Source organism: Rhipicephalus sanguineus, chromosome 11 (assembly GCF_013339695.2).
Source record: "Rhipicephalus sanguineus isolate Rsan-2018 chromosome 11, BIME_Rsan_1.4, whole genome shotgun sequence".
In the NCBI taxonomy this organism is placed as follows: Eukaryota; Metazoa; Arthropoda; class Arachnida; order Ixodida; family Ixodidae; genus Rhipicephalus; species Rhipicephalus sanguineus.
Genome location: NC_051186.1, coordinates 89,918,873 through 89,935,290, shown reverse-complemented (window position 1 = coordinate 89,935,290; position 16,418 = coordinate 89,918,873). Strand labels below are relative to the sequence as shown.

Below are 16,418 nucleotides of genomic sequence, written 5' to 3'. Positions count from 1 at the left end.
TCACGTCGTACAGAACGTCCTGAATGACGACCCGAGAAATATATACTGCTGTAGGCCTAATACTCCTGAGAGCTGGCGGTACGGTGGGACATCCCGAAAGTGGCGTCGTCACTTTTCGGAGTAAGCGGCTAAATTTTGCGTCCATAACGGATACGGCGGCTCTAGTGTCGATAAGGGCAGATGCGCAAACACCGTCCACAAACACGTCTATGACATTCGATGGACTTCGATGTAGGGCTATTACAGTTCGATAGCGTCGCAGCTCTTGCCTCGTGGAGTGCGAAGACTAGTTTTTCTGCTCTCGTGCGACAGAGCGTGGCCGCATTGGTGAGAGTGAGCGACGTCGTGGAGACGAAGAGCGGAGAGTGGATGCAGCTGGGCGTGACGTCGGTACATGGACGGAGGTGAGTCCGTAGAATGCAGGGCTGGCCTGACTGGTGACGGATGACGCGACTCGAGGCGGCTTCAGCGCGATGGCAGTAACGTGCCACGTGACCGACATAACCTCATGCAAAGCAGATGGGCCGGTTGTCGGGTGTGCGCCATCGGTTTGCCGGGGCATGTCCCACCCATGTCGCAGGATGCGATTGACAGGGCTGCTGCTGAGATGACTGCATAGTGGGCTGCAGTCAGGGCCTAGGGATGAGGGCAGCATACAAAGCCGGCACGCCCGCTTTGAAAGACGGAGGTTTAGCGGCGGCTTCGGCGTAACTGATTGAGGCAGCTGCAGGGATTGCTTGGGGCCTCGTGGCGACAACTTGAGCGTAACTCTGTGGTGCAAAGCCGGAGGTTGCTGGTGGTATTCAGGCGTCACCTCCGCAATATCCTGCTCATTTGCTCGGTGGAGGGGAGGAAGAAGGGTAGCCGACGACTGTTGAACGTGCGGCGGGTGGGCAAATGCCAGGGGAGAGAACTGGCGTGCAATTTCCTCGCGCACGAATCCCTTCACTTCTGCTAGCAACACAGCCTGGTTAGGTATGGCCGCCAAGTCAGCAAGCTCTTCACCGCGTGATGGAGAGCGAAGGGTCATCGAACGCTGCAGGGGGAGCTCCGCATAGCTCTCGCACAGCATTATGGCCTCGGCAGCTGTCGAAGGGTTTTTGGCCAGAAACATGGTGAAGGCATTGTAGTCAATGCCCTTCATAATGTTCCGGATCGTGTCAGTCTCAGACATTGTGCCGTTTGCTTTCCTAAACAAGTCGATGACGTCTTCGATATAACTTGTAAAAGATTCACGAGCCTGCTGAGCTCTTTCGCATAAGCGCTGTTCTGCTTGCAGCTTATGAACTGCAGGGCGGCCAAAAAGGTTGATGACGGCGGTCTTGAAATCGGACCAAGTCGCAAAATCGCACGCGTGGTTGTTGTACCACAAGCTTGCTACTCCCGCGAGGTAGAAGACCAAGTTGCTCAACTTTCCTACTTCGCCCGATTTGTTGGGTACACACACGCGCTCATAAATTGCGAGCCAGTCCTCCACGTCAGTGCCATCGGTGCCAGTGAAGATAAGTGGATCGCGGATGCGAGGGACACCGGGACATGTGGTCGGTGTGGGAGGAGGCGTTTGTTGAGCGGCGTTTTGAGGCATGGTAGTTGGTAGGGTACGGGATTGAAGCTCCAGGGGCATCGAATGGGCGCGCAGCACTCTCAACCAATTTTTTAAGGTGTTTATTTGACGGCACTCGGCGACGGTGCGCAATGGCGACAGTCATGGCAAAACGCGGACTCACAGCGAGAGCGGGAGGAGCCAAAGACAACAACACACTATATGGCCCTAGAGAGCGCAACCCATTGCTCATCTCCAAGACTTCCCTACACATGCCAAGGCGTTGGTGCTCTTGCGGCCGTTTCTTTAATTAGATATATACCAAAATTGGTGTGGCGTGACAAGAGTGTGTGGCAAACATACGTTACAGGTTCTATCGTGCAAATCACGACACGCATGTCATGTACTGCATGATTTACATGACATGGACTCGCGGCAATGGCGGCCGTTTAATTAGATGTATATATACCAAAACTGGCAGGCCGAGACATTTCTCTATGACGAACATAAATGACTGGTGGTAACATGAAAATCATTATATGCATGTCACGTACGCCGTGGCACACATGCCCCGCTCACGGTGCGCTTGCGGCCGTTTCGAAATCTTGACAGGTACCAAATTTGGTATTGCATGACTTGATTGTATGGAGAACATAAATCACAAGTGCCAACCTTCAAAATCATGACATGCATGTCATGTACAGCATGATTGACACGCCATGCTTATGTGGCGCTCGTGGCCGTTTTGCTAGCTTTATATACAACAAAACTGCTATTGCGCGACGTGACTGCACGACGAACATAAATGACAGGTGGTAAAATGGCAATCATGACATGCATGACGCGTAGGCCATTATTTACATACCACACTCACGGTGCGGGCGGTCGTTTCGCTAGCTTGGTATACCCCAAAATAAGTATTTCGTACGCGACTGTGTGATGAACACTAATACCAAGTGGCGACATTACAGACAAGACATGCATTTCATGTACAGCATTTACATGGAACGCTCATGGTGTGCTCACGGCCATTTCCTTAGTATGACGAACATAAGTGAAAGGTCTGAACATGCAAATCATAACAGGTATGTCATGTACAGCATGATTTACATGCACTGTCTTGGCGCGTTTCCGGCCGTTTAGTTAACTGGATATACCCCAAAATTGGTATGGCATGACTTGAGTGCGTGATGAACATAAATGACAGGCGATGATCCTGCATTATATATAACAGAATATATGTTTAATTTTATAAATGATTGTACATGCATGAATGCATTGTTTTATTCAGTCTTTTACGTCCGTGGCAATTCACAACGCAACACTCGCGACGATTACAGAGTTTCTTCGTAGCGTGCGGAGCGGTCTCGTCTGCTGCAGTTTTTGTCGTCGTTCGGGCGAGTGTTCTGGCGTTTCGGTGGGGCGTCCTACTATAGGAGAGAAATTAACAGCTCCATTTCTGAGTGTTAAATGTGCACACACGACATATTAAGCTCAATCGTTGTTTCTCACTCGCTAGACGGACATGGTCCCACAGCAGACTGTGGGAAGGAGTCAGCCTTTGTACTACTGAATACTGCTCCGACGGGTGGCGCCATGCGTCTTGCGAAACCCCATAGTCTGACGTCTATACCTTTCTAAGAATGTGAAGGCGAACGCCTAGCTCGTCCTTCTGTTTATCTTTTGTTGAACTTTATCTTGAATATTCTGCTGATCTGGCGTTGCGGTAGTGGCCTATCTCCTCATGAATTATGCTTGCAGGCGGCATGTTGCCTCCGGTGGGGCCGCTACCGAACCTTAATTTGGAGCCGCTTCCTCTCGACGGCGGTTATCTCGAACGCCATTTCGAGTTGCTCTAGGGTCTCCCGCCGTGGCCTACCTGCTCGGTGTTCCCGCCCGCTACTAGGGCCCATGGACGGAAAAATAGTTTGAAGGGAGCACGCCTAGCGTCAACAAGCCAGCCTCCTTTGATACTGCTACCACCTTGTTCCCATGTTGTAATTCATATCACCATCCTGTTTTATTTTATTCTATTTTTGCTGGGCTCAATTGAACACCAATAATTGAGAGCGTGCTCACGTAGCGGCGACAAGCGAACCTCCACCAACGCCTCTCACTGTTAGTGCTCCATGTTCTTAGTGGAATTCCTGGCATGCTCCTGTTTCACGTTTTATGGCTGCAGTTCCCAATGTCGCGTCAAGCACCCCCCCCCCCCGCTTTTTGTTGCGATTATGCTAGGGTGTGATCGTGTGGTGTTCACGCTTTTTATTTTCATCTTACTAATGCGAGTGACGCCAAGACGGAGTGTACGCGCACTTGGCGCGCTCACGTGATATTTTCTTTGCTTCACACCACCTTCAAACGTAGAGATCGAAGGCTTCGCATTAAAATTGTGTCGATGTATTCGTTCTTCTCAAGGGTGTTATACATTGATATAAACCACAGTGAGCAGCTGTTTGCCAATAGAATACCCTTTTGTGAGCCCTCGCTGAATGTCACTTCAAATAGAATGACTGCCTTTACCGGTACTTATGTTTTTTCATAAAGTATACTCTCTACGCTTGCTGCGTGATGACACTAAAGAAAATGGGGCGACAATTTCGTACGCGTAGAAGGTCGCTCTTGTTATGAAGTGGCACTATTCGGACGTGTCCTGCAATCTCTAGGCAGTGGCGACAGCAGCAATGCAGAGTGTTTCAAGAAATGTGTCCGAAAATACTCAAAAATCAGGAAGATGCGATATTTGTTCGACGACTTCACAATTACTTCTTTTGTAGCCGCAGGCATCTTAAGATAGCTAAAGGCATTATTTGGGACACTAATTATGAAAGTTAGATTAATTAACTTTTCAATTAATGCAGTTAGGTGGTTAAGTGAAAAGGGAGAATTCAAGTCCTTTATCCGAAGAAACCATTGCAGCTTTGAGGTTTCGAAAAAGCGGCCTCTACTAATACTTGCGAAGTAATGAAATTGAAATGCAGAGGCGAAACCGAAACCGAAACGCGGGAACAATCAACTGCCATATTCTTCTGAGACGTCCAGAATGAGTGACCGTCGTTATATCGAGCATCAACCGACTTCGTTGCGCTGGTGTGTGGGCTGCGCTTGCTATTGTAGCACGCATGGTGCACATACGTTAGCGTACGCTGAAGAACTACTCCTCTGTACTCGTTGTCTTGAACAGTGACGTCATTCTGGTCGTCGGCTTGTTGCGCTCATCGGTGCTTCGGTTTCGGCATCGCCGTTGAAATTTGTTGAATTTCATTACGCTGCAATAATTATTATAGGTCCTTTTTCTTTATCTCAAAGCTGCGATTGGTTCTTCGCATAAAGAACTTCAATTCTCCCATTTGACATTTGCGCATAACTCCAATAATTAAAAAGTCAATTAATCTAACTTTCATAATTAGTGTCCCAAATGATGTCTTTAGCTATCTTAAGATGCCTGCGGCTACAAAAGAGGTAATTGTGAAGGCGTCGAACAAATATCGCATCTTCCTGTTTTTTGAGTATTTTCGGACTCATTTCTTGAAACACCCTGTACAACATGAATCTTTGATCGGGTTACAGTATATCTACAGAAAAAAAACTTTAGGATAGTGTCAGGTGCACAAGAGTATTTGAGTTCTAGATATTACTTCATACAGGGCACATCAGAGCATTCAGAGTATAATAATAAATTTAGATTAAACGAGTAGGCAATATGTAGTTACGTGGGTAATCTGTAGAGTTTGATAAAATATTATGTCAACACATTTGAAATGATTACTAGGTACTACCTTCTCGGTAGCAATATATCCATGTATTTTTATTTGTCATGTTAGATTATTATTCTGGACATTTGACTTCCAAAACTTGCTTTCGTCATTCTTAATAAAGTAAGGCAGGAACGCGTCAACCATCCTTTAAACTACGCGCACCGAGCTTTATCTTGTATTGCACTTCAGGAGTCGTGTTTGGCTGCGACAAGGTATCTACATTTGCTTGCAATCATGCCACATAGGCTCAGTTATCAAGTTGTCTCGCGGGACATTTTACGGTTCAACATTATTTTTGCCTGGGGCTGCATTGTATTTGTGGTGATTAGGATTCTCGGTTGAGTCACTTTTGCAGCACGCATTTATGTAGGAATTTTAAAGGTTTCAAACTGCGTTAACTTGTTACATCAGAGCGCATATTATCATAACGATAATATCTTCGGTTATATGAGACTCCGTGAACGAAAATGCCGTGTGGAGTGTTTTCAGAGAAACAAAATTAGCATTCTTGTCTTGAAACACGCCACGGCCGGAAAGTATCGGACAGACATTTAGCTCATTCGATGCTAATCATGACATGCGAACTGTTTGCAACTAAAGTGGCATTTAAACTTCCACGTTAACCTTCAAAAGGACGGAAGCGTATGATAGGAGATCTCACAAGTCGTTGATGATGCCTCAATGCGGGCCATTTGTGATCTCTCACTAGTTCTGTGTTGGTCGTCCTGTGCCTTAACCTGCATGAGTTTATATAGCGATTTTGTTTTTTTAAATATGCTCACGTGTTCTTGTTTCTGCTTCTTTCAGCTTCTGTGCACTAAAGAGCCAATATGGTTATACAACACAACCGGAAGCATTGATCGGGAATGCGAAGTTGATGGAATGGAGATGATAAGCCGACTTGAAGTTTTCTTGCTGCGATCATACTACGAAAACGGAGCAAAGTATTCGAAACTCTGTATCCTATTTTAGGGGTTGTTTCTCGATATGGTTCCTTCTATTTACAGGGTATCCGCCCACATTGAAGGAAGGTTTGATCCAAGTGATAAAAAGCGCATGTTTCTTAAGATTCCAACTGCGGCAAGAGGTAAAACTACTTCAATGCTTTGAAATTACCTTTCAGATCTAAATGTGCATTTATTATTGTACTACAGTGATGCGCCTGACGTACGACGAAAACAATATATGCCTAGTTGTATAATGATAGTTTTGTCCTGGAGAATTACAAACAAAATATTCCCGGAAGAATTCTCTCCGCGCCGTTTGCACGTTAGAAGTTTAGTCGGCGACCTTATTGTGTGGTCCTAACTGTTCCTTATTTGCTGAATGCTGCATGTATTGTCTAAGGTATGTACGTATCACGGCACGGTAGTCTAAATAGCTAATATCTGCTCCTGAGGACAATATGAATGGTCACTTGGCAGACAGCATGATATGACATTAGCCCGGGTGAAATTACACACACACACGCACACACACACACACACATGTATATATATATATATATATATATATATATATATATATATATATATATATATATATATATATATATATATATATATATATATATATATATATATTGTTGAGGTGTTTATTAGACGGCAGTCGGCGACGATGCTCAATGGCGACAGTCAAGCAAGAACACGAGCTCAGAGCGCGAGCGGGAAGAGCCCAAGAGGACGACCCACTAGAAGGCTATAGAGAGCGCAACCCCTTACTCAACTCAAAGGCTTCGCTACAATTTCCCCAGGTACGAAAAGGGAGCCGTCCGGCGACCTAACAGCTCGTCACTATGAGTGGGTCATAGTAGGCCTTGAGGCGCTCCACGTTGACTATGTCGCGCCCTCGACGGGGCATGTCCGAAGATGGTTCGATGGGTTCGATCACGTAGTTGACCGGGGATGTGCGCTCGACGACCCGATAGGGGCCTTCGTATTTCGGCAGTAGTTTTGAAGAGAGGCCAGTTGCAGTGGTAGGGACCGAGAGCCATACGGGTGCTCCAGGGAGGAACGTGGACTCAGAAGTGGTGGTGCCACCGCGAATGCTCTTCTGCCGCTCTTGTTCCTGCGCTGTAAAAGTCTTGGTAAGCTCGCGACACTCTTCCGCAAGCCTGGTTGTGTCAAAAATCGGCGCACACTCAGTTGAATCCGGCTTGTATGGGAGTATCGTGTCGATGGTGTGCGACAGGTGCCTTCCGTACAATAAGAAGAAGGGTGAAAACCCAGTTGTGCTTTGAGGGGCGGTATTATAGGCGTAGGTGACGAAGGGCAGAATGACATCCCAATTTGTGTGATCGGCGGCGACGTACATTGAGAGCATGTCGCCGAGCGTGCGGTTAAAGCGTTCGGTTAGGCCATTCGTCTGCGGGTGGTAAGCAGTAGTTTTGCGGTGAACAGCATGGCACTCTTTGAGAATGGCTTCGACGACTTCCGACAAGAAGACACGGCCTCGATCGCTGAGAAGCTCCTGGGGTGGACCGTGACGCAGCATGAATCGGTGTAGCAGGAAGGAGGCAACGTCGCGCGCTGTAGCCGCTGGGAGGGCGGCGGTTTCGGCGTATCGCGTTAGATGGTCAACAGCGACGATTGCCCAGCGGTTACCAGCCGATGTCAGAGGAAGTGGTCCGTACAAGTCGATGCCCACGCGCCCGAACGGACGGTTAGGGCAAGGTAATGGTTGTAGACCAGCGGGTGACACGTGCGTTGAAGGTTTTCGGCGTTGGCAATCGAGGCAGGAGCGAACGAACTTCTGCACGTAGCGGTACATCCCTCGCCAGAAGTATCGCTGTCGAATGCGGTGGTAAGTTTTGGATACCCCAGAGTGCGCGCATTGTGGATCAGAGTGGAAGGACTCGCATATTTCAGAACGCAGACTGCGGGGTATCACAAGTAGCCACTGGCGGCCATCGGCGTTGTAATTGCGTCGGTGCAGTAGATCGTCACGAACGGCGAAATGGTGGGCTTGACGACGCAACGCGCGAGTGGTTGGTGTTGCCGACGGATCAGTGGGCAAGTCTATCAGCGAGGCGATCCATTTATCCTTGCGCTGTTCGGTAGCGATGGTGTGAACGTCGATGGAAGAAACAATAATGTTACGTGACGAGCATGGGGTATTGTCGTCAGGCAAGGGCGAGCGCGAGAGGGCGTCGGCGTCACCATGCTGGCGTCCGTTGCGGTACAGCACGCGGATATCGTAGTCCTGTAGGCGAAGTGCCCAGCGGGCGAGGCGGCCTGAGGGATCCTTCAGTGACGACAGCCAGCATAGTGCATGATGGTCGGTGATGACATCAAATGGGCGACCATACAAATAGGGTCGGAACTTCGTAAGGGCCCAGATGATCGCCAGGCATTCCTTTTCGGTGACGGTGTAATTGGTCTCGGCTTTAGTAAGCGTACGACTTGCATATGCCACGACATATTCAGGGAACCCCGGTTTGCGCTGCGCAAGGACAGCGCCAAGGCCAACACCGCTGTCGTCTGTGTGTACCTCTGTAGGGGCCGTAGGGTCGTAGTGGCGTAGTATGGGAGGCGACGTCAACAAACGACGGAGCGTTGCGAAAGCGTCGTCGTACTTTGACGACCACGAATGGAGGGGCCCGTTACTTCCGAGGAGCTTCGTCAGCGGCGATATGATAGTCGCGAAGTTTCGAATGAAGCGCCGCAAGTAGGAACACAGTCCTACGAAACTGCGCAGTTCTTTGACGGATGTCGGTTTCGGGAACTCGGTCACGGCCCGAAGCTTGGCTGGATCGGGGAGAATTCCGTCCTTGGACACGACGTAGCCGACTATTGTGAGCTGCCGTGCTGCAAATCGGCACTTCTTTAGATTCAGTTGCAGACCAGCGTTGCTCAAACGCGTCAACACATGCCGGAGGCGTTGAAGATGCGTGGAGAAGTCTGGAGCAAACACAACGACGTCGTCGAGGTAGCACAAGCACGTGTGCCATTTCAGGTTGCGCAGAATAGTATCCATCATGCGCTCGAAGGTGGCGGGCGCATTACACAGCCCAAACGGCATGACGTTGAATTCGTACAAGCCGTCGGGCGTGACAAAGGCGGTCTTCGGTCGAGCGTCATCAGCCATAGGTACTTGCCAGTACCCTGAGCGCAAATCGATGGATGAAAAGAATTCTGCTCCTTGTAGGCTGTCAATCGCGTCGTCTATTCGCGGTAGTGGATACACGTCCTTACGAGTGATCTTATTGAGTCGTCGGTAGTCCACACAGAACCGCACAGAACCGTCCTTCTTCACAACAAGTACGACAGAAGACGCCCAGGGGCTGTTAGATGGTCGAATAACATCTCGTCGAAGCATGTCGTCGAGTTGCTCGTTGATTACACGGCGTTCTGTGGGAGATACGCGATATGGACGTTGCCGCAGTGGCGGTTGGGCGCCAGCGTCGATGCGATGCGTAACGGTGGACGTGCGGCCGAGAGAAGTTTGAGCGACATCGAAAGAAGCGCGAAATTCTTCCAAGAGACCCAGAAGCTGGGAACGCTGTACCGGCGTAAGGTTGTCAGCAATGGAAGAAGCGAATACATCATCGGGCGATGAACCAGACGCGGTAACAGCGCTGAGCGTACTGGAGTTGGGGCAGTGCGTGTCATCTGGTTCGTCCATAACTTGTGCGTCTTCGAGGGGTTCCACGCTGCCGAGACATTCTCCTCGCACCAACGTAACACTGTACGGAGATGGGTTGATAACAAAAATTGACGCGCTGCCCTGAGTGACTTGCACTGTCGCGAAAGGCACCAGCAAGCCTTTCCTCGTGCAAACACGGTCAGATGGCGAGAGGAGTGCACCGGTGTCGGAGAGACTGGCGCAGTAGACGGATACCGCCGTTGACGAGTTTGCAGGCACTGTGGTGTCGTCTTTGACGAGTACCCCGCACCTCCACCAATTTGTTGAGGTGTTTATTAGACGGCAGTCGGCGACGATGCTCAATGGCGACAGTCAAGCAAGAACACGAGCTCAGAGCGCGAGCGGGAAGAGCCGAAGAGGACGACCCACTAGAAGGCTATAGAGAGCGCAACCCCTTACTCAACTCAAAGGCTTCGCTACAATATATATATATATATATATATATATATATATATATATATATATATATATATATATATATATATATATATATACTAAGAAATAAGCTATAGCTCTCTAAGCACGACAAGTGGCATCCAAGGGGAAAAAAGAAATCCTGCACCAATATTGATCTTGGGTTGGTCTTGGTGTAGTCGTAGATCCAGCGCTGAAATCAGCTCCACTACCTCGCAACCTAAGGAAGTCCGTTTCACGGGCAACCCAGCGATTCCCTTGGCGCTGGCCAATGGCGCACTTGCCGAGGCGGCGGCGCCCTCTCTTGCGTGGCAGGGGTATCAGCCGCATATTTCAAACGCATTTTCCCCGATTCGAGGTGAATTATTGCAATCTATTGTAGGTTAATTCTGATGTTTATATTGTTTTAGACCTTGTTAGTTTATTTTTCACTGCTTTTTAGTCCTGTTAGCGTTGTGGTTGGCCTGTACTGACTACTGCGTGACCATGCGACGTGAGTGTGTTTCGCACTGATACCTTCAGGTGTCTTTGGCTGCGGTTAAAGGATCTGACGGCACAACTGCTAGCCAGGTTAACACCTTGTGATGTCAGCTTTGTTAGGGAATATACACTTTCTGTAAAGCATGGGTACACTTTAAGTAAACTGATGGACAGTGTCACACATTTCGATAGGATCTGGTTGGCTGACGTCCACCTCCATGGTACGCGAACGGAGCGAGCAGAAGGCAGGGCGATGGTGCACACGTCTAAATACGCGTTTAAAGTGTGGAATAGGTTGAACAAAAATGAGAAAGTGCCTCAGACGGGCTGGCCGAAGTTTCCATAGAAGTACCTATCTTTGTCAAAGGTCCTCCTATCGAAACGTCGGCCAGCCTGCCTGAGGTAATTTCTCCTGTTTTTTCAACCTATCCCACTCCATGTTTCCATGTGTCGGCTCCCATCTTGACTTTGGCGTTTAGCGCGTGACATTCTCGGCGAGCGGAGAATGCGGTAGCCTGGCCACCAATTTATGACATCTCCACAGATAAAAAAATCGCCTTATGAGTTACTGCTATGTCCCAAGTGTCGACAAGTGCGAAGCACACTTCAGCGCATGACACGTCAGTTTATTTTTATGGTGTCGTTGTACTCGTTGAGGCGTGGGGTGTCGCCGCAGTATTGAGGTAGTTAATTTGTATGTTCCATCGTATCTTACAGCAAGATAGAGCGTAACGCTTTCACTTCTGCGTTCTACCAGAAACATCGTCTATTTACTAATGAATTTCACTGCTAAGGCATACATAGCAGCCTCAAGGCATGTTAAACAAAGTCAGAAAGAAAGAAGCATGCTCTGCAATCTACTCAAGTAAGATATATATATATATATTTATATATATAGTCACGGATTATGATGCACTGTCTGCAAAGGCGTCAAGTACACATGGCATAATTCGAAAGCTCTCAGTATCACATTCCAAGCAAGAAAATGAAGGAATGTGTTTTGTGCGAGTTTCAGATAATAATGTTAATTAGCATGTAACTCATTATCTCATTATACTGACAGCAGTAAGCTTCAATACTTGCATAAAAAGAATCAACTATTAGGCCCTAAATGCACGCACAGTTAGTTTTTTTGTTGTATTTGTTTGGAGCCAAGAAAAAAATACTATTGACGTTGGTCCTGGACCGCGGCACGTCGAACGATCGTCTAGCATGGAAGTGTGTCCAGCAAAGTGATCATCTGCAGCAATACGCAGCACAACGAAGTTAAATGACCGCTAGTTGTCCACCCAGGAAGCTTGCACTAATGTACACACTGAGTTTCAGGCAGTTTGAAGAAACACCACGCGTGTGACGCGCCTGCAAATTTCGCGTGCACAGTTGTGTACAGCGTGACTGAAGAGGATAATAACGTAGTTTTGAGCATATTATTATTGAACGAGTGTGTCGTACACAGCAGGAGTGTTTTAACGCGATAGCTTTAGGGAGCTCGTGTCGCAGAAATTTCAGTGTCGGTGTCACGTCGGCGGCGGGCGGCGGTGACGACGTCATTAGTTGTGAGCGAAAAATCGAGAAACAAGCAAATAAATAAACAATAAAAATCTTCGGTCATATCGAGGACCGAACGCGGACCGTTCGCGTGGTAAGCACCTCTCCTACCACAAAGCCAAGATGTTACTTGCAACTGCTTCAGAAAAAAACTCTACATAAATTCCATGTAGTGGAAGGAGTCTCCTTAACGCATTTAATGTTGCATGGCAGAAGCGCACAATCGCGCAAGGCGAAGCTTAACTGCATCAACTGTTTCACTGCGATTTTCGTGTGTTAAAAACTTTGAAGTACACAGGCATGTGAAGATCAACTTCACATCTTTCGCACTCACATCGGCTGTCGGACTTCTTGCCGTGTGCCTTGCAGACTAAGCACAGCCTCGAGGGATTCTTTATTTTGTTCGGCAGGTGTCACGTCGAAAATAGCCCATTCGGCGATTTGTAGGCGCATTGGCGAGGCCATCAAACTACGTTTTTTGCGCGACGCCATGCTTCCAAAAAAGCCGGTATAGTTCACCCATCTCCGCTAAAAACCATGCTAAAAACACATAGACACACAAAAATTACAAAGAGCTCCAAGATAGACAACTATGTCCATCTAGCAGAAAACATATAAAAAAAAACAGCAAATATTATGGCCTCCGAGATGGCAAACGCGCCGCGCGCCCGCCATCTCGGAGGCCACGCGACTACAGCACAGCCCTTGCTATTCGATAAGTGCCGGCGTGGCATTCTCCTCAAGTAGTCGCTCTCATGTCAGGGTTGTCCTGGCGACGCTGACGCTTGGCCTCCGCTTCTCGAGCTCGAAGTTCTGCGTCATTTGGCGTCGTTGCCGATTGTGATCGGCTTCGCGCGCTCGTAGTTGCGGATCCACATCACGGCAACGACGCTTGATTTCACCTTCCCTGGCTCTCAGCAAGGCATCTTCATGGCGTTGTTGGCGTTTGACCTCCGCTTTCCTGACCTGACCACGTCGAGCGCGCGCGGGTGCGTGTGTCTGTGTGCGCGTGCGTGTGTGTGTAACAACACACATTAATAAGTGTGCACTTAGTGGTTCAAGTGCGCACTAGGGGCCGGATTTTGCTGTCGCGCTCAACTCATAAAGGCGAAGCTTCAGGGCCCCCCAATTTTTGTAGCGTTAGATCATATGGGAGCCATGCTTTTCTCCCAAAACGGATTGCGAAAAAAATCGGACGTGTCACGCCTTTTAGGAGATCTGAAACATGCTTCAAAAATTACATCACTGTTGTACTGCGGATCGTAGTCCTGAGGTTCTATGTCACGGGCCTTGTCATGGGGCTTTTTCGGACGCTTCTTTTTAGGTTAGGCTTTTAGAACACTCGTATTTCGCTGTTGTTTGCAAGGAAGCGATTGATGCTCTTTCGATCGTGCGCTTGTCGGCGATCAGCCGATCCAATTATGGCGCTATTAGTTTTATCAAGGTGACCTGCCATTTCACGTGGCCTGTAGCAATTGAAGTGCCTTCCGGATGTGACCAAGGCTCCTCAGCTTTAAACTCCAACGTTTGCGCGGTAGAGGCACTTCAGGACCGGAAGTTCCCCGAAGTGTCATTTCTTGTAAATCGGTGCCTGCTGCTTCTTTGGTGGCAAGAAATTACCTAATGCAATTATCGCGCATGGCACACTCCTACCCAATGCTTCATGTGTCAAAAGTCAGGCTTTCTCACTCTACGCGAGGATTCACCACACTGATTACTCTTGTTCATTAGTCACTACCTATGGACATTGGTGTGGTGTTTTTGGTTGTTGTAAGTACTGTTTCGTAATATGTAAACGACAGTAGAATGTCTCTACGCACAGATGAATCGTCAGTCACAATCCTTCAGCAGACTCGACATGCTGAGAAGTTAATGTGGTTGTCAGGTGACACGTAGTTTTTTTTTAATTATGTTAATTCACAACATAAGTATGGTGATGGCGCAATGAGCGTTGTTACACATCATTTGTGATGACAGCGAAGTAATGACTGGAACCAATAGCGTCACCTCCATAATCCCAATTGTTTGCCCAACTGTAAAATGTTCCTTCACATGAGGGCCCTAAAGAGCTTTTGAAGGAAGCTGCGGCACTAAGGAAGCGGAGAAGAATATCCTGTTAGTTGCGGGTGATCTACCCTTTTAAAATTCCCGTGTTGAACGGCAAATGTTCGAATGGGCACAAATCACGGGGACGAAAGCCTGAAAAGAATAGAGACAGCGCTATCATTGTATAACATATGAGCAATGCGGTGACGCAGAGCCACGTATTAAATACTAGAGAGGAATCCCGAAATTCTTGAACTGCATCATTGTTACCAGTAGCTGCCTCCATAGCTTGTCTCCGGCCCTTTTGCTTCCGCACCAAAGCGCCCCGGGTAGAAGTGAAGTGGCTTATTGGAATCATCAGCGGGAAATGTTAGTCATGAAAATTGCACATTACGAAATTCTCACGTAGGAGTAATACCAAGAAAACAACCTTTAGAGGTATCTCTTATCTTCTCAACCGCAGAACGGTTGCGCTATTTGTGACTTGTCTACCTTACACCGCCATCATTTAAGCAAGTCACCCCACATCCCTCATGCTATACCTAATCGCATAAGCTTCGCGAACTCTAATGTCTTATTTTTATGCGCCTGCTCATGGTAAAATGTTCACGTTCTCCACAGCAGCTGTATCTAATGAATGTAACGAGGATTAAGATTCAGGTTGGGTATTGTTTAATTATACATTTTTCATAGCGCCATGGAGCGCGTATGCCCTCGGGCAGGTTCCCTGCTTCTTTAGAAGCACTTGCTTTAGCCCTTTTCTCAATAACTAATGCTCTCTGCACAGCTGCAGGTTATACATTTGGGCCAGCTCTTTAGCTTTTTTTTACCATTCTCAGTCATTTTCCGCATGCTCATCTTGTGTCCATTCTATCTTCTATTCAAATATAGTTGGCGGAAGTACATCCTGCTCACCACTCTGCTGTGTGGTGGGAATGTCCTCGTACGTTGCATCGTATTTCCTGTGCCTATGAGATATGATGTTGTCATAAGATGAAATATTACAAGGTTTGGACCCTAGAAATCAAATATATTTTAATACTAAAAATGAATTTCATTTCATTACACTTCTACGTTGAATAACTTGCATTACGGAAGCCTTTACTTCTCTTTCAGCGATTGTGCAAAGTCTTACTGAAGAGTTGGTGTACCTCAGCAAGAAGTTAAGATGCGCAGTTATTAAGATCACAGTCGCTCCAGGTTAGTTTTGCTATCAAGTGTGCTTGCTCCGTAGAGTAAACGTTACGGCATGTAGATAAACTTTTTTGTGTACTATTTCACTTTAAGTGTTTCGCTATACTTATGTAAATGCTAGGCCGCCGCGGTGGTGCAGTAGTTACGGTCCTCAGCTGTTGACCAAGAAAGGCGCAGTTTTTATTGAACTAAAATAGAAAAGAGGTCATACCATATTGCTACTGTTAATATTAATAATATTTTGGGTTGTACGTGCCGGAACTATGACATAATTATTAGTAGGGGTAAGCCGTACTAATTTTGACCACCTGACGTTCTTTAACGTGCACATAGAAATATAAGTTGGCGGGTGTTTCTACGTTTTGCCCCACTTCATATGCGACCACGTCTTGGAGTTTCACAGTCGAACACCTTAGAAGCCAAGCTTCAACGGCGGCTGGCAATTATTTACTACGCCACGCCACAAATCTAAAGCAAAAACATTCAGAGTCCTTGCACTAGTGCGGCGATGGAAGCCAGCGGCCGTGGCTGCACGTTCTACGGCAGCAGCTTCGCGTCGTTTTAGCATCCATTCGCGCTTCAGTGCGCTTTGGCGCAATTTCAATTGCCACTCTTCTTCCTGCGTGCGAACAGCACGCGTCTGTCACACAGCGACTCCAAAAGTCATCTGCGGATAACAGCCCTAGCGCGATCTCTGCGTCACGAGACAAAGCGTCACTGCGATTTGTGGGAAGTGCCGCCACCGAGTATCGCGACACTTGTGAAACAGGCGTCGGCGGTGGCTAGGGGGC

At 47.8% G+C, this 16,418-nt stretch overlaps 1 protein-coding gene across 3 annotated transcripts in view; it reads left to right on the top strand.

Moving 5' to 3' along the window:
- LOC119374675 (uncharacterized) overlaps nucleotides 1-16,418 on the top strand; it is an 83,334-nt gene that overhangs the window by 50,778 nt on the left and 16,138 nt on the right. For all 3 annotated transcript variants that reach the window (XM_037644847.2, XM_049420497.1, XM_037644846.2), the window contains exons 3-5: nucleotides 6,109-6,245; nucleotides 6,309-6,388; nucleotides 15,550-15,633. In XM_037644847.2, coding sequence (XP_037500775.1) covers nucleotides 6,109-6,245; nucleotides 6,309-6,388; nucleotides 15,550-15,633 — 301 coding nt within the window. The remainder of the gene's footprint in view (nucleotides 1-6,108; nucleotides 6,246-6,308; nucleotides 6,389-15,549; nucleotides 15,634-16,418) is intronic.